Source organism: Triticum urartu, chromosome 2, assembly GCF_003073215.2.
Source record: "Triticum urartu cultivar G1812 chromosome 2, Tu2.1, whole genome shotgun sequence".
NCBI lineage: Eukaryota > Viridiplantae > Streptophyta > Magnoliopsida > Poales > Poaceae > Triticum > Triticum urartu.
This window is the reverse complement of record NC_053023.1, coordinates 687742429-687761122: the sequence shown is the minus strand read 5'-3', so window position 1 is coordinate 687761122 and position 18694 is coordinate 687742429. Positions and strand designations below refer to the sequence as shown.

Genomic DNA, 18694 nt, shown 5'->3' with positions numbered 1-18694 from the left:
TCCCAATTCGGGCAAAAAAATTACCACAACATCTCGGTGCCATGTCATGACATCATGCCAAGTTTCATGATTTTCAGGCATGTTTTGGATTTACAGGAATTAAAAAACCAAGTTTCTTAATATTTCCAGTCGAGGCACGACGCCCAGATGTTTGAATTCAATTCTCATTTCTTGCATGGGACCTAAAAATTCACCCAAGGACACACATGTGATTTTTCAACCAACTTTGGTGCACTGGAGCATGTGCTTGTAGTTCAAATTTGAATTATGCATATTAAATGACCAGAAATTCAATTAATGTATAAAATGTCCAAACGAACCCAGAATAATTCTAAATTTTAACACGACACTCATATAGTTCTATGTTGCCTCTGTAAAAAATCAAGGGGGGAAGGCAGCGTATATCGTTTCGCACACAAAGGTGACACATCGCCCTTCAAACTGACATAATTTTGTCTTTTTCTTGATCGAAAAAATACATGAAAAAGAAAGGAGGTAGATAAATTTTGGATTTATGGTTAAATAAGAAAAGGAAGAAAACAAGGGTTCTGTTGAATTTCAAGTATTCAGTTTAATTCGATTCAACATTGTCAATTTATCCAGAACTTCTCTCTTTTCCTCGGTGAAACAAGAATCTTTTTTCTTCAAACAAAAGTGCTTACTTTAGCCTTTATTTCCTCTGTGGTGCATCTTCTTTAAAGACGAATTTAGTTGTGAAATAACTTTACAAGAAATCCGGACACTACCAATCCTTAAACATTTCTGGAAACCACACTGGCCAGTAGTCGCGAATATCTCCTTCTTCCCTAATCCAAGATTGGAGAAAGAAGATCTAAGAGGGGCCTATGGGTAATGTAGTCGGAAATCCATAATAGAGTCCGACCACAAAGGGAAGGAGATAGACGGTTTAAACAAAAAAAGACCCAAAATTTCAAACATGTATCTAGAATCGCTAGAAAACTACAAACAAAAATAGAGAAAATAAGCTCGTTAGGAGCCCATCCAAAATCGTTGTAGACCCAACGAATTACTAGTTCCCAGAAAACATGATCCCAGGCGGATACTTGACATGTTCCCCCTTGGCCAGGCCCATCGCAAGGAAAGCGAAAACCTAGATTTGCTTTATCGGGTATCAAACGGGAACTCCGAGCAAATAAAAGAGAAGCAAGCAAGAGGTGGAATACCACAAAGAGAAAGTGTACCCCATAAAAAAGTAGTTCTTGTGATTGGAATGTATTTTCTTAAATCGCCCATAAGAACCATATTTTGACTTTTATCGGAACTACGAGTCTTCTCAAGAGAAGCTCCGGTTTGCAAGAAGCTTATACCAAAATGTGTCCAAATGCAGCCAATTTTTTTACCACAGCATGTTGGTGCCATGAAATGACACCATGCCAAGTTTCATGATTTTCAGGCAAGTTTTGAATTTCCAGGAATTTTAAAACCAAGTTTCTCAATGTTCCCGACCGAACCACGACGCCTAGATGTTTGAATTTCATTTTCATTTCTTGCATGGGACCCATAAATTCATCCAAAGACACACATGTGAGTTTTCAACAAACTTTGGTGCACTGGAGCATCTGCTTGTAGTTCAAATTTGAATTATGCACATTAAATGCCTAGAAACTCAATTAATGAATAAAAATGCCAAACGAACCCGAAATAATTCCAAATTTAAGCACGACACTCATGTAGTTGCATGTTCACTGTACATAAATTTTCTAGTAATTCAAACACCATCCTTTTTCTCCGTAACACCATTTTATCTTTCAAAACACAATAAAAATCAGGTATACCACAAACAGTTTACTAGAAAGAATCATGTGGGATGCGATATAAAATATATTGGCGCACCATCTTGTCTGGCTTACGCAGAAAGCTTCGTCATCTATAGTCCACTACGTGCGCTTGAATCACACTTGCGCGCCAGTTTCTCGCGGCACCGAGCGAAATTTTTCAGCCACCACGAAAATATCTATCTCCCCGCCCCCTCCCTCCCACCAAAAGCCACATTTCTATTGTTCCTCCTTGCTTTTCAAGTTCAAACGATCACTGCTGCTTACTGGCAGCTCAGCCTTCTCGCCGGCGACCCTTCTTCTTGTAGCACCGCCTCCTCGCCGGCTACCCTTCTTCTTGCAGCGTCGCCTCCTCGTCGGCGACCCTTCTTCTTGCAGCGCCGCCTCCTCGCCGACGACCCTTCTTCTTGTTGCCCAGCCTCCTTCCCGCCAACCCTTCTTCTTGCTGCGTGGCCTCGTCGATATGGTCAAGTAATCCACACCCTACCCACACCATCCTCCTCCTTCCCCGTCCACATGCTCCGACTGATGACGAGACACCTTCCGTCAAAATCATTGTCCCCGTCCTCCAATTAAGCGCTGCCACAGCCATTTTGTACGTAGTACAATGTGGAGCTCAGTAGCATCTGGCAGTAGAGAAGCAAATCACGGCCGCACGCGTGCACGAGGTCGCTATGGCTGCCATGCGTGCCGATCGCCAGATCTTGGAGGAGCACCTTGTGTTCGAGGCCACCGTCGACACCGCCACGCGGTTGTCTACTTTAAAATATAGTTTGTGTTGTTTTCTTGAGGCCACCGCCAGTGCCTTCTAGTGATTTGTCTTCTGTAATGTTAGTATGCAACCTGATGTTCAGTTAACAATCTGGTCCTCTGAAATGTAATGTTCAGTTAACAGTTTGGCCCTCTGAAATGTAATGTTCAGTAAACAGTTTGGTCCAACAATTGCTACATTTCGTAGTATTATTCTCAAGCATTCTTTGTTTTGTTAACTGTCTTATCTTCTAGTACTCCCTCCATTCCCTTATACAAGGCCACTATAAAAAAATAATTTTGCATCTATATAAGGACACTAATAGTAATTGAGGCAAAAATTAATGATGTTTCCTCATACTACTAACTTGTTTAATACTTGCCTGCATGTAGTCGTAATGACACTGTGCTACTTCCTTCTCATTCCTTTCTTGCATGCATACGGGCGTATTAATGATCCTGGTTAAGGAAAAGAAAAGTTGGCTTGCAAAGCAGTCATTAATTTTTACCTTGGTACCTGTAATTTGAATTTGTGGCCTTGTATAAGGGAATGGAGGGAGTACGTGTTTCTATTCTGCAATGTCGTGCTCAGTTAACTGTTTTGGTTAATTTGGTTTGTTGTCCATTTAACTGTTTGGTTCAATTCTGCAATTTGATTTTCATTTGCTGTGGGTACAATTTTGTATTGTTATGCATGTGAGAAATAAATCGAATTTGGCTATACTTAATACATATTCTACTGATAGTATGGCAACTCTCAGTTAACCTGATCAAGATCTTCCTTATGTGTGTTGCCGGGAAACAATGGGAGACACTGCGGTTTACCATCGAGGTTTGCTCATGCATGGTCCTTTCACTAATAGCCCATTATTGTGCAGTTGCAGGAATCATTCTAATATTTAGGTTTCTTCAATTTGGTCTTGCACATGTAGGTCCTGCTGTCAGAGGCTTAGACCCACTATTCGACCCGTTTTGCATATGGGGAAATGAGATGTCCATGAATATCAGTCAAGTCAAGAAACTCAGAAAGGTTGTTAGGATAAAAAAAACTTGCGACGAATAACAGCAAGATCTTTGTTTGCACAATTTCATATAAACCGGACGCCATTAATGTAAACACGACGAATTTTCAATACATTTCGAACATTTAAAACCAAAAAAACCATACGGTGGCCGTCGACGTCCAAGCCCTAGTTGTTCCCTTCCTGGGACCGCCTTCTCCATCCGTCGTCTCCATGAGCACCGGCGATAAAGTGAAGCTACTGTCTCCTACGAGGAAGAGTAGAACACGGGAAACAGACCAGCCTACATGGGACACAAGGTTGTGCCGCCTCTCGTGCCCTACTCATCCTCGGAGGAGTCTACGCCGCGTCCGTCGCTGGTGGACGTGAGGTCCACAATGGAAATGGTGGCTCCCATGTTGTCGTCGTCCCCTTCGGCCGCATAATAATTCATAGGCGGCGCATAGGAGGTGCAGCTGGCTTTGTTGTCCTCCGCGATTGCATGCAGCTGGGCCTCCACGGCGGCCACTTCCTGGCGAGCGATGGCTTGAGCGCGGACGGCCTCGTAGATCGCACGCTGCTCTGCAGCAAAGTTGAGGTTCGCCGTGGCCATGACCGCCACAGCCTCCTCGCTCGGACGCTCGGCATAGATCTGGCCCTCCGCCAATTGGTGCTGCTCCAGGAAGAGCAAATTGTACCGATGTTTCCCTTGTGCTTGCAGGAACAATGGCATTGGCGCCGACGCAGGCTGCACCGCCGCCGGTGTTGCAGTGCGCCTGCGCCTGCTCCATGGTGAAGCCAATGTACACAGGGCGGGCTCCTGTACGGCGTCATTGAAGCCCGTCTCCATCATGGGGGCGTCCTCTTCTTTTGAGACCTCGGGCGAGCTGGTCGACAAGTCGGCCTCGATCTGCCTGGCATAGAGGCTTTGCCAGGCGGCCGTAAGGGCAGCCATCTCGTGCTTCATCTCCATGGAAAGGCTCTACTCCATAGAGCTTCGCTGCCTGCAGTCATGGAAGATGCGGTGCAAGGGAGGAGGATGTGGAGCAGCTTGTGTTGTGGTGTGCAGTTAGCCGGGTGTGGTTGCCTTTAAATAGAGGATTCCAGTGATGCCAAGCATTCGGGTTCGTCAGTGCGCCGCGCCGGAGTGGGTTTCTCGGCTGACGAGCCTACTTAATGGTGGCATACGGACGAACGGGGCATTTAACGAGCACGGTAGATATACGCCCATCTAGTCCAGTGACGCATCTTCAGGATTGAGCAGGCACGAACACCGGGGACGCGGCGCTGGCGGTGCCCTCAGACGATGCATGGCTTCAGTGGCAGGGGCAGTGAGAGAGGTCGCGTCTGCTCTGAGCCGGCTTCAATGTGGAGCAGCCGCTATACTGTGGCATGAATGCGGACAGCTGGCACCGGGCTAGAACACGCATAGGCGAGGGATGATGGTTTGGGGTGGGCGAGGGTGGTCAGAAGCGTGCGTTGGTGTTGTTTGGACGCCCACAAAGCCCCACATTTGTCTTCGGTTTGCGGGAGAAAGTGCATTTGGACCGCCCTGCAGACCAATGCACGACCACATGGATGGCACAACATGTTCGGACCGCGCGGTCCAAAAATATGCGGGTTGGAGATGCCCTTAGAGGAAAAAACACTCACCTAGGATGTGGTTTGCATTAAAAGAAATGGCAACAGCCTCCCATCTAGTACGCACACTAGCATCATGCCTCCCACAACCTCCTCACGAGACGGAGCCATGCCCGATGCATCACACCAGATCCACATGATTCGACAATCTTCGACGTCGCTGTGGCGCACCAGCCGATGCTCGCCGTCACATCTGATCCGCATACCAGGGTGCTAGGATCCACTCGTCACGATTCGACCACCATCAGGTGAACTAGAAAGGAAGCAACCCTCAGTACCTTCGATGTGGGGACAACGCCACCGCGCCAAAGGCCAAGGGCATAGGCTGTGAGGGGAGGCAATGCTAGGGTTTCCCCTCTGATATCGCCTGAAAGGAGCGTTGCGAGGGGGTTAGGGGTTTGTCTTAATTTTTGTTAGCTAATCATGAAAGGTGGGTGGAAGCACATGAAGCACACTAATTGATTCCCTAAAAAAGCACACTAACTGAAGCCAAGCCAATTGGTTGCAAACCAAACAGAAGCCTAGGTTTTTTGCCAAATTTTTGCTACCGACAAAACCTATAATCCAAATAATCCCAACTTGTCAGAACTTTGGTCATGCCTAAAATTTGATCGGACTAGTTGTGTCTCAAACCAAACATACCCAAAGGCATCAAAGGTACATTAACCAATATAGCAACACTTCAGTATACGCTTTCATATGTTTTTTGTTTCAATTCGCCACTCCTATGTATTGCTTACAGTGAGCAGTACGATATTGCATGCCAACAGTGATTCCCAAATGGGCCGACCCGTTAACGCTTCGAATCTTGTTACTTGTGAGCCGTTTTGGAATGTTCCATGGAGCTTCCCACTCGATTTTAGAGAGCTTCCAGGCCGGATTTTCAACTGCATTTTCCCTCCCCGCTTTCCTATTTTTTCTTCTAATTTTTTTTATTTTGTATTTACTTTTGCAATTCATATTTAATTTTATTTTGTCTTTCTTCTTTTTTATTTTTTAAATTCATGTATATTTTAAAACTTGTAAAACATTTTTTTTAATCATGAATGTTTTTGAATTTTCTAAAACAATATAAATTCAACATTTTTTTAAAACATTAAACCTTTTGAAAATTTACGAATAAGTTTTGAATTATAATTTTTTTGTAAATTTATAAACATTTTTTAGCATTCAAAAATATTTTTAGAATTCATGAATAATTTTTAAATTTACAAAAAAATCAAATTCTAAACCATTATTATCAATTTGGAAATACTTTTTATAATTTTTTCCAAATTAGGTAGCAACATGAAAAAATCAAATGAGAAAAAAATGGGAGCATGCGCTAGTTGGAGGCTCACGGCTCATCAGAAGAGAAAAGGAAGCGAGTGTATCCGGTCACGGGAGGCCCGGTCTAGACCTGGCCCGTTTAATGCTTGTTCTGAGAATCATGATTGGTGTGATCGCTATAAGCGCTACATAGCACCTTTGAGGTCCTTCCCCTAAGAAAAGCACCTTTGTGGTCCTGGGAGCTTAAACCTTGCTTCAAATGAGCCATCAGGTCGCTTGATCCTATTTTCATTCCAATTCTTCAATAAGACCGATACGATTGATTGGGAAACTAACTATTGTTTAAAAACATTAATAAAACTTTTTAGTGAATTATTTTTTCATGAAATAAAAGTTCACAAATTTGGAAAATTGTCCTATATTTTAAAACAAATATAAATTCAGAAAACGTTCCTGAATTTCAGGAAATCTTCTTGATGCTTTCCCCTAATTTTAAAAATGTTCCAAATTAAAAAAAAGAAATGGAAACTAAGAAAAAATAAATGATAAAACCCGGTAATCTGACCTCGGTGTTTATGTATGTCGGTAATCTGACCTCGTGCTAAATTTTTTTTAAGAAATTGACAAACTTTATAAAATTTAACTTAGGTCGGGGATATTATGCAGAGTAAATAAAAATGGAGGGAGTGCTAGTCTGAACATCATGGCACCACTGTATGTACGGATTTGTTTAGAGGTAGATGCACACAACCATTTTTATCAAATTATTCAACAAAACCTTACAAGATAAAATATCGATTCACCCAAAAGCCACCTTCTAGGCTATGATTGTCGCCACACCTACGAGCTTGATGATGGAATGGTCATGATCAGATCCGCTTGCCCTGCCTTATACCTATGCACATCATTTAAAACCAGAGCATCGATGAAGCAGATGACCTGCGCACATCATTTAAAACCAGAGCACCGATGACGCAGACCTTTAGTGCATACCGCATGTGCACGCTCTAGAAATCACATTCATTTTCTTCCGTGAAGCCATCTTCAGGACAGGGGTCAACGCTGATGTGCGGGCCAGAATCAATCGGTAGACCCGTCGTCCTGACCTGAGGCCTCTGCGAAGGTGAATAACAGGATGGTTTTGCGAATATCCATGCACCGGATGAACAGTAAATTCAAGAAAAAATACTAAACAAAATTTTAAAAATCCAATATATATACATATATATTGCATGGAAGATGCTTGATGCGTGAAGTTCGCTTCAAATTTCTGCTCATTTGGACATCTGAGTAGCTCTGAGCAAAAAAAAACAAATTAGGTTAAAACTGTTTCACGGACGTCAAATTTGTCTTTTTTGCCGAGAGCTAATCAGATGTTCAAATGAGCTGAATTTGGAGCGGACCTCACGCATCAAAGCATCTTCCATTTCAAAAAAGTTCGGATTTTTTTTGTACTCCCATCGTCTCAAAATAAGTGACCCAACTTTGTGAGCTGATGAGCTCGGAAGCCAAATAGCCGCACTCGATGATTTTGACACAGCTGTTTTAGTCGTTCCGATGTCCGGCCAGGGTTACATTTTGCTGTGCACAAGCTCGATAACAGCGTGCGTATCTGAAATTTTGATATCGGTGCCCCCGAGCGAGTGTACGCGGATTCTTACATTCTGGTTGCTGAATCACCTTGAGTCTTTGTTCCGGCTGTTCAACACAGAAGATCACGTTTGCCTTTTGTCCTGCAAGTTTATTTCCTTGTGCACATGGGGGATGTGCACGTCCCCTTGCCTGAGAGGAACGTGGGATGCCCGGCGCTGTTTCGCGTGGCCGGTCGCCTCGTGGGTCCCGTTCCGGGGACGTTCTCCTCGTGGGTGCCATTGCCTGGCGGGCACGGCAGCATGGCATGGCATGGCACTGGCAGTGCCTTCCCTCCCGCGGCGCCCGTACCGTCGATCGCGTGGGCCGGCCAGCGCACTGCCCGCCAAGCCGCGTCCGGTGTCGTCGGCGCGGTGCCGAGTGGCGCGCAGGCGCCACTAGTTACTCTTTCCACTACTACGCCAGTACTACCGGGTTTTTTTTTTTGCGATAAAGGGCATTTTTATTGACTTAAAATGTAGCACCAAACGGAGACAAAACATAATGAGCATCACCTGGTCTTTGCATAACTAAGATGCACACAGCCAAACAAAAACAAATTGAAAGAAGATAAAAAAGATGACATATCAGCAACAGTAGGATCATATAGAACCGACAGTCCGCCTATGTTGAAGGAGTTGGTGCGGCTATCCATAGATTATGCTGCCACCCATGCTGGGCGAAGACCTCCCTAGCCACCCGTTCCAACCGCGTACACACCACCTTGAATAGCTGTTGATATTTCGCTCGGCGTAGCGTAGAACACGTACAAAGTGAGTGCGTACAGCAGAAAATAACCTGCAAAGGAGAGGTGTTTTTGCCCTCGAAAACCAAATTATTTCTACATAGCCAGAGTGTCCATAATAAGGCATATGTTCCCACCCAAATTAGCATTTGAACATATTTGAAATGCCGTCTAACCAATGACCAAAAATATTGACAACACTTGTGGGCGGATACAAATTGGACGCTATTTGGATGACTGACCACGTAGAGCGTGCAAACTTACATTGAAAAAAGAGGTGTTTGATTGTCTCGTCATGAGTACAAAAACTACACTTCTTATTTCCGTGTCAATTGCGACAGGCAAGATTGCCTTTGGTTAGCATAACTCCCTTTCGAAGATACCACATAAAGATTTTGACTTTCAGTGGAATCTTCGACATCCAACTTTTCTTGTTATTATCCACTGGGACCTCTGAATGCGTTAGCGCGAGATACATAGAGCCGACTGTGAAGGACCCAGATGTAGTGAGGTTCTAGCGAAACACATCCGTCCTTGTGTCAGGTTTATCGACTCCAATCGAGATAATAAATTTTGCCATGACATAAGACGGGGGCCAATCAAATCATGCTAAAAGAAATATTCGGCGGAAATGAACTGAGCACATGCGCTAGAGTATAATTCTTATCGCGAATAATGCGGTACAAAGCTGGATATTGTTCTTGGAGGCTGGCATTGCCTAGCCAGTTGTTCTCCCAGAAACGAATCTCTGACCCATCTTTTATCGCGAAGGATCCAAAACGAAAAAGATGTTTCTTCACCGCCATTAGACCAACCCAAAAGTGTGAGTCGTCGGGTTTCCAATAGGCCTGTGACATAGCTTTTTGGCCTAGATACTTATTGCGCGGCAGGGTTTGCCAAACGCCATCCTCAGTAAGTAGTTTAAACAACCATTTACTAAGTAAGGCATCATTCTTGACCTAAAGGTCATGAATGCCAAGTCCACCTTGGTCTTTCGGCCTACAAACCACACTCCATTTGGTTAGCCTCTATTTTTTTTATTTTCACTGTCCCCTTGCAAAAGAATCTGGATCTGAAATAATCTAGCCTCTGCAAGACCCCTCTTGGGAGTTGGGAAAAAGAGAGCATATAGAGAACCATATTTATGAGGACTGAGTTGATTAAGACCAGTCGTCCTCCAACAGAGAGCAACTTGCCTTTACAACTACTCAATTGTTTCTCTAAGTGCCCATCTATATGTTTCCACTCCGCAATAGTGAGACGCCGATAATGAATCGGAATTCCCAAATATTTAATTGGGAATTAGCCTTGTGCACAACCAAACAGGTGGGCATACTCAGTCGCTGCCTCACTGGCTTCTCCAAAGCAGAACAATTCACTTTTATGGAAGTTAATTTTAAGGCCTGGCATCTGCTCAAACACTGAAAGCAATAATTTTAGGTTTCGAGCCTTATCCATGTCATGTTCCATAAAATGAATTGTATCATCGGCATATTGCAGAATAAAGAGGCCACCATCCATAAGGTGGGGCACTACTCCTGCAATTTGACCGTCCTACTTGGCACGATCAATCAGAATAGACAACATGTCAGCCACGATGTTAAATAACATTGGAGACATGGAGTCACCCTGTCATAGTCCTTTTTCCGTCTGAAAGTAATGGCCTATGTCATCATTGACTTTGACAGCCACACTACCTCCAGTAACAAAATTTTGGATCCACTCGCGCCATTTATCGGAGAAACCTTTCATTCTTATGGCCTGTTGAAGGAAGGACCATTTGACCTTATCATAGGCCTTTCGAAGTCAATTTTGAAAAGTACTCCACTCATGTTTTTACGGTGCATCCCGTGAACGGTCTCATGTGGGATTACTACTCCATCGAGTATATTTCTACCTTGCATGAAAGCCGTTTGAGATGGCCGGACGACATGGTCAGCAACCGTATTGAGCCTATTAGCAGTCACTTTGGTGAAAATCTTGAAGCTAACATTAAGGAGACATATGGGTCTATATTGCTGGATTCACTCAGCCTCCTTAATTTTTGGCAACAAAACGATCTCGCCAAAGTTAAGCCTGAATAGATCAAGTTGGCCAGCATGAAGACAATTGAACAACTCCAATAGGTTAGTCTTGATGATATTCCAGAAATTCTGATAGAATTCTGCGGGGAAGCCATCAGGGCCTGGAGCTTTGTTATGTTTCATCTGAAACACTGCTGCTCTCACCTCCTCCTCAGAGAAAGGTGCCGTGAAGATATCGTTCTCTTCTGCTGTGACTTGTGGAATATCATCTGTTCGGGTCTCGTCAAGGGTAAAGTTCCCTTCATCAGGTGCCCCAAACAAAGATTTCTAGTATTTGAATATATAACTTTTGAGCTCTGCCTGACCTTTGATCCGCCCCTCATCTTGTTGGAGACTGAATATACACTTCTTCCTATGACGACCATTGGCGACAAGTTGGACGTATCGTGTATTACTGTCTCCCTTCAAGATGAAGTCAGCTTTGGATCTTTGGTAATATTTGATTTCCTCTTCTCATAAAAGACGTGCAATATTCTCATTGGATTGATTTTTCAATTCAATCTCTTGTTGTGACAAGATGCGAGTTTTTGCGATTTTATCGAGGTCATCAATAATGGTGGCGAGCCGTTGCTTTTCTTTTTTGTATATTCCATTGGTGTGTTTCTCCCATCCAGATAGGTACCACCTTATGGTTCTTATTTTAAAATTCCATCTCTGAATAGATGTGCGGCCAATTGCGGGTCTCTCCCATATATATTCTTGATTATGACTGCAAAGCCTTCTTGATGCAACCATCCCAATTCAAACTTGAAAGGGCGGCGAGCGGATGGGTTTGTAGAATTAGAATTAAGAATGAAGGGCGCATGATCCGATAGTGCCTCAATACGCTCTAGGGCATGCTAGCGCCAAAGGACTGTAAACATAATCCCAGCGAGTGAGACCCATCAACCATTGCTTCCGGCACAAATCTCCACACCATCAGTACACACTGCACTTTGGAGAGCACACTAAAGAACAGTGCTGCTTTGCTGTTTATTGGAGTGAGATCCATCCATCAATCGAGCGGGTGTGACGACGACGAGTCGACGACGATGATGATTACAAACAGACGAAACAAACGGTGGGATCCGGGGTCCTCCTGCTGCGACCTACTAACCTAAACCAGCTCACCGCGGTTATAAAAACGAATAATGGGCAAGGAACAAGACACCAAAACTGACGGCATGAAACGAACGAAATGGACACTCTTCTGTATAAAGAAAAATCTCTGCTGCTTCTGCTGCTGCTGCTTAATTCAGTCGAAGATCTCCCACTTGGTGGTGACCGGGGGGCTGTTGTCGAACGTCTCCCACTTGGTGGTCACCACCACCGTCTGCAGCCGCGCGTTGGACACCTTGAGCACGTCCAGCGCCTCCACGCACTTCTGCACCCGCTTCGCCTGCCAACAAAAACAGAATCAAATCAGCTTTCTTCTCCAAGACAACGGGCTACGCTACTACACTCATGGCTGCACCAACAAACACCACACAGATAAAAGCTTGCACTCAAATTGTTTATCCGCATGTCATTATCATCGGAACAGAAAGTGAAGGAGCTTTTCCGTTCTCATCTCGAGGTGGCATGAAGGTATCATCGCAGATAAATGATGAAAGCTTGCGGCCCAGACTTTTGGTCTCAGTCTCACATTGCTTGTGCTCGTGACCTAGCCAACAGCCTGCGCCACTTCCATGGCAATCTACCTTTCTTGTCATCTACTCTTTGTACAGCACGGTCAGGGAGCACATTCATCCCCTTTAACTAAGAAGATTTGCTGCTAACACGATCAGTAGAAGCTACTCACTAGGCTGCATGCGACGCGTTCAGAGTACACTCCAGGATCGGCTAGGCTGGCATCCAAGGGCTCTCTCTATCTACCTAACATTCGGAGCAGGGGAAAGGGGTGGAGGTGGAGTTTTTCCCTGTGCTTGTACTGGACCACGTACGTGTCCTCCAGAAAGGAGCCAATGAGCCTGTGACCGTCCCGGGGGGGCATGTAGGGCACTCGCCCACACCACACGTTGCATTCCTCGTCGACACTCGCATTGCACCGCTGGTCATGGCACTGCTCGCGTTACCTGCAGACGCAATGATGCGGATCGCAGACGCCGACAGCCCCACCCTGCCCTCATCGAAGGGGAGAGTTGTACCAGAACCGATGGCACGATACCCCTACTAAACCTGATCTGCGTGCAGTGAATGTAGGGTGTGTGGTGTGGTGGGGGTACCTGGAGGTTCTTCTGCGAGGAGGTGTCGGCGTCGGCAGGTATGCTCTCCAGCTTCACCGCGTGCCGCATCAGCAGCTCGATCAGCGTCGTGATCTGCACCTCCGCCACCTTGCTCCCGCCGGACACCGACTTCTCGATGCTCGTCACCTGGTGGCACAAGAACGAGAATAAATTTTAACATCCGATCAGCTTAGAATAACAGCATCAGAGGCAGGGACGTCAGACGCAGGCACCGGCCGCTTCGGGCAGCAATGATGAAAGTGAGGAGAGCATCCTTGTTACTCGTCACTTGTCAGTGACGGGGTGACGGATTCGTGTCGTAATGCCGGAATCCTGATGGTTACGCTGAGTGAACCCTACTCCGGGACCATGCTGCTGCCGACGGAAATTTCACCGGCGCCCACATCGATCGATCACGGAGCATCAATTCTGTTTTTTGGACGAGCTCGCGGCGTCAATTTGCTCACCTAATTCCCTGGACATGCGATTCAATGCGAACGCAGCAGCAGCATTCCCCTTCCGTCCCATGCCTGCGTGCCTGACGCCACACGCACTGATACTGCAAGTCTGCGACTAATTCCCTTCTAGGATGCAGAGACAGCAACTAATCACACGCCTAAAAAGACAAAGCATCCCATTTTTACCCGCCGCTAGATCATCTCTGAATAAGGCAAACTGTCACCGCTAGATGTCAGGAGCTCGTTTCTTTTGTCAGCGATCGATCGTCGGCGGTGGAAGGAAAAACAATGAGCATTTGTGTGTGTGCGGTTGTGCATACCTGATCGGCGAGCTTGTCGAGCTCGAGGGCGATGGCGCCGATGGCGCGGTTGGCGTTCTGGATCCTGGCGTTCCGCTGCCGCTCGATGTAGCGCCGCTCCAGGCTCGCCGGATCCTCGGAGACCACCAGCTTGGACTTGTTCTTGACGCCGAACCTGTCCAGGAACTCCGAGTTCTTCCGCTCCCGCCCCTTGTACGTCAGCAGCTGCTCCGACGGCTGCAGCCCCGTCCTCGGCGCCAGCGCCTTCTTCAGCTCACCTGCGCGGTCACCACCATCCGCCACCAACAAACCAATCAGAAGTAGTACGAAACCAGCAAAATTACTACTGCACATCACAGCTGATTACTGCTGGATCGTCGTGCCGCTCGCTGGCCAACAACATTTTGATTCAGAGTTACTGTGGTACTTTTGCTTTGCTGGGACGTTTTGGTAGTTCTTCACGGCACTGACACGGATTTTCGGCGCCACTTGCAGACCAGATTCTCGGAATCCGAGTGGCCAGGCCTGCCATGCCATTGTGGATCGCCAAATGCAGCGACAGACAATGTGGTGCGGCAGATACTATCTAAATTCCCAGCTTGATTTTTTTTCAAGTATGGACTATTTTTACCATGGCATTCTCTACTCCGCATCATTTTTTCTTGAAAATACACAAGTACACGTGGGTCTCGGTGAATGGGACTGGAACGTGCTGGGCGACGCCTCCGAGTTATTTTCCAAACAGTGGCGCAGTATCATCATGGGGCGGAAAGGTGTCGGTGCAACGGGACAAGCGGGCCGTGCCCCAGCCGCTGCTGGCCGTCCGATGAGGCCGCCGTACACGCGGACCCGTCCCGCGCCAGCCAGGATTCGCCCCGCATCCGGACACCCGCGCTCGCGCTCCGCCCCGCCCCGCCGCTGGCTGTCACCGCCCGTCAGCGCTTGTCGTGAGGCAAAGGTGAAAAAGCAAAGCGACGAACTGGTTTTGACAGCAAATCTGGTCGGTCGATTTAGCCTCGTAATCTCCAACCAAAGTTTGGCCTGCACGCACGACGTTGCATCTGAAAGTGCGTCGGGGCTGCAGCCCGGCCAATGGACGCCGGGATCCCGCGGCCGGCAGGAATCCAGGTCGTACGATTTCGGGAACTGAAGCTTACGTTAGCAGACATAATCTCTTTTTCTTTAGATTTTATTTACTAGTAAATTCAGGAAATGGAATTCCTGAAGAAATAAAGGCCTCTGCCCTTCTCACGGATCAAGAAATCACGGGCTCTGCACGGATTATTCCCTGGATTTCGTCTCCTTCCTTATAAAATACTCAGAAGAAGGGGGAGAAAAATGGTGACAAGGGGGATGTCTCGCCGTACTATTATCGCGTCCTCCACGCGGCACGGCCGGAAGTCATGGCCATTTTTTATGGGACGGATTTAGCTGATAAATCCGATAGGTGGACTATCTTTATTTTTTAATTAATTTATCCGCGGCCACGAACTCCCTATTGGCCTGCACGCATTGTCATGCCGTATGCCAAACGTCACAACTTCGCGGACGACGTGATTAGGTTAAGCATTTCACACCATTAACGAAAAAATTACTACTATCTCCATCACTTTGTGCACATAATAATTAGTAACAAACAGTTTGAACGCAAGACAAAAGTAATTCAAAGTAATTAGCAGCACAAATTTCAGTTTCGTATCTTACAGAGAAGAAACGACGGCGGCGATGAGAGGAAAGTTAAGCCGCAGTTAAGCAAGGCACTAATTAGGCCACGAACAGGGAAAGAGATTATTGACGAGAAGGGGGGATCAGGGCGACGGGATAAATACTGACCGAAGGTGGCAATGGAGGAGACGGCGACCTCGTGGGTGGCGGCGCCGTACTTGACCCGCACCCTGATCTCCGGCGGCGGCGGCCTGGGCGGCACCCCCGCCGCGGCGCCGTCGGCGCCCCTGTCCCGGGCCTGCACGACCATCCCGCTCGGCCGCACCTCCCACCCGGACCGCTCCTCCTCCCCCGCCGCGGCGGCCGCCGCCTCCGACCACCCGCTGCTCGACCCGCCGTCCGAGCTCGACCGGTGCATCACCCTCGCCATCGCCCGCGCCCCAGCCGGCCTCCCCGGAGCACTCAAGCAGAGGCCAGCGAGGTGGGGAGTGGGGAGTGGGGAGAGAAGCTTCCACGGGGAGGGGGAGGGGTGGAAACCAGTGGTCGGTGTGGCGCCGTGCCGCTCCGGGCGGTCGCGTCGCGTGGGAGGGGAGGGAGGGAGGAGGGAGTGCGGGGGCACGCACGCACGAGGCGGACGCGCTTCTCCTTTTTGCTTGCCGGCTGTTTGTGCGCGTAAAAGCACGGGGGCACCCCGGGGTTTTCCACAATTAACATGGCCCCGCGACTGGCGTTCCCAAAGCCGGCCAAGCTGGTTTCTGCAAATAAAGCCGCCCTGCCCTGTGGTTTTGTCATGGCCACCTCGTTGAGACGGGTGAACATTTGCACTTTGCAGGCTAGCTAGTTCTCGTGCCTTTCCATCTGTTAATGGCGAGGTAAGTATTTGTGTGTGTTCGATCATGTTTGTTTTCTGTTTCGCATAAGCCGAATAAATAATTCCGCTTTTAGGTACGTTATTATTCGATATCAGAAAACTTGAGCCATTCATTACCTTTGGGTATACTCCTTGCTTCAATCCAACCGCACAATTGTAAGATGCCTTCCTCACCATCGTGTTAAAGGTCCCGATCCAACGGTGATTGCATTTACCATATAAACGTCCTTCTAGTCTCTCCCCAATGTCCATCTATCATGTGCTCCAGTTCTTCTGTGTGGGCATAGTCAACTCCTAATAATTTGAGTAACTTTAACATGGTCAATCCCTAACTCTTCACTACCACATAGATGTTGTAGCTGCAGCGAGATTTGCCGATGACGAGATCCATATCTCCAAGCTATAATATCCATTTTGCACTATGACATTGGTTGTATTAACGCTGCTATATAGAATCAGTTATTCTAGCCTTTTCAAAACCGAGTTCCAGTTCAACAGGTATGATATGTGCACGACAACTTCAATCGAACATTAGGTGTGTCGGTTTCTGCAAAATGAAGCCTTCAGTTTTGTCATAGCCACCCCATTGAGATGGTTGAATATTTTGCAGGCTAGCTAGCTACCAACCTTGTTGCCTTTGTTGTACCTTTTCCTACCATGCCCATGTAAGTATTTGCGTGGCGTGCCTGTCCGTTTCTATTTTGGATAAGCCAAATAAATACTCCTGTTCTTAGGCAGCACAACATACATTTTATTCGATGTAGTAAACATGAGCCATCCTTTACCATCAGGTAAAGTCTCACTTTGATTGACCGACCGAGCATTTGGAGGATGTCTTGATCATCATTGTGGTACCATTGAGCACAACGATTCCGATCCAGCGGTTGTCACATTCCCTATATAATACCCCTGCTACCCTTCTCATGAAATGTAATTCTATGAAATAGATCTTGCAGCCACACGAACGTCAGCAAATGACGAGACCCGTAGCTTTGACTGTATATGTCATTAACAATGTCTCTATCTCCACCTCCCACAACACTATCACCATCCCTTCCCTATGTTCATCTTCCTAGATGTCAACACCTTCATTACCTTGAGCCATTCATTACCTTCGAGTGTACTCTTTGCTTCAATCCAACCGCACAATTGTAAGATGCCTTCATCATCCTCGTGTTAAAGGTTCCCGGTCCAACAATGATTGCATTTACCATATAAACCCCCTCCTACTTTCCCTAATATGTCCATCTATCATGTGCTACAATTCTTTTGCATGGGCATAGTCAACTCCTATTTCGAGTAACTTGCACATAGCCAGTCCCTAATTCTTCACTACCACATAGATGTTGTAGCTGCAGCGAGATTTGCTGATGATGCGATCCATATCTCCCAGCTACAAGGTCCATTTGCACCATGACCTTGGTTGTATTAACACTGCTATATAAAATCAGATATTCCAGCCTTTGAAAAACCGAGTTTCACTTCAATAGGTATGATATGTGCACGACAACTTCAACCGAACATTCGGTGTGTCAGTTTATGCAAAAAGAGCCTTCAGTTTTGTCATGCCCCCCCCCCTCCGTTGATATGCTTGAATATTTTGCAAGCTAGCTAGCTGCCAACCTTGTTGCCTTTCTTGTACCGTTTCCTTCTGTGCCAATCTAAGTATTTGCGTGGCGTTCTTGTTCGTTTCTATTTTGGACAAGCCAAATAAATACTTCTGTACTTAGGCGGTATAACATATATGTTATTCGATGTAGTAAACGTGAGTCATCCTTTACCTACAGGTAAAGTCTCGCTTTGATTGACCGACTGAGCAATTGTAGGATGTCTTGCTCATCATCATGGTACCATTGAGCACGACAGTTTTGACCAGCGGTTGTCACATTCCCTATTATATAATACCCCTTGTACCCTCTCCGTGAAATGTACATCTATGAAATAGATCATGCAGACACATGAACGTCAGCAAATGACGAGACCCATATCTTTGACTGTATCTGTCATTAATAATGTCTCTGTCTCCACCTCCCACAACACTGTCACCATCCCTTCCCTATGTCCATCTTCCCACATGTCAACACCTTCACTGTCAATCATATGGCCTCAAGATCGACCTATAGTTGTCTGATTCAACTACCTCGTTGATTTGTGTGAATCATTGTACCATGTTCCCTCATCCTCCTTATACAATGTTGTTGTTAGGCTCGTACACCCCGAGCACCCCTAATGAGCAGTTATATGTCATGTGGTACTAATTGTATAGAGATGGTCATGTCAAA

General features: G+C 46.4%; 1 protein-coding gene across 2 annotated transcripts; it reads right to left on the bottom strand.

Annotated features, from left to right (window-relative positions):
• Positions 1–11849: 11849 nt before the first annotated feature.
• On the bottom strand, positions 11850–16189 carry LOC125539753 (BAG family molecular chaperone regulator 1-like). 2 transcript variants are annotated; one of them, XM_048703260.1, is made up of 5 exons: positions 16074–16150; positions 15710–16036; positions 13898–14154; positions 13120–13266; positions 11850–12293 (listed from the first exon to the last, which is right to left on the bottom strand). In XM_048703260.1, the coding sequence occupies exons 2-5, from the start codon at positions 15969–15971 to the stop codon at positions 12150–12152; spliced, it is 810 nt and encodes a 269-aa protein (XP_048559217.1). In that variant the 5' UTR covers positions 15972–16036; positions 16074–16150; the 3' UTR covers positions 11850–12149. The 2 variants fall into 2 exon arrangements, with proteins under 2 accessions (XP_048559217.1, XP_048559216.1); XM_048703259.1 differs by having other exon boundaries at positions 15710–16189.
• Positions 16190–18694: the final 2505 nt, after the last annotated feature.

Excerpts from the sequence above, each read along its gene's own strand:
- LOC125539753 (XM_048703259.1), bottom strand. The coding sequence starts at position 15,971 with ATGGCGAGGGTGATGCACCGGTCGAGCTCGGACGGCGGGTCGAGCAGC. Across the intron at positions 14,155-15,709 it reads CTCCTCCATTGCCACCTTCG|GTGAGCTGAAGAAGGCGCTG; the intron begins GTCAGTATTTAT and ends GTGACCGCGCAG. Across the intron at positions 13,267-13,897 it reads TCGACAAGCTCGCCGATCAG|GTGACGAGCATCGAGAAGTC; the intron begins GTATGCACAACC and ends TTGTGCCACCAG.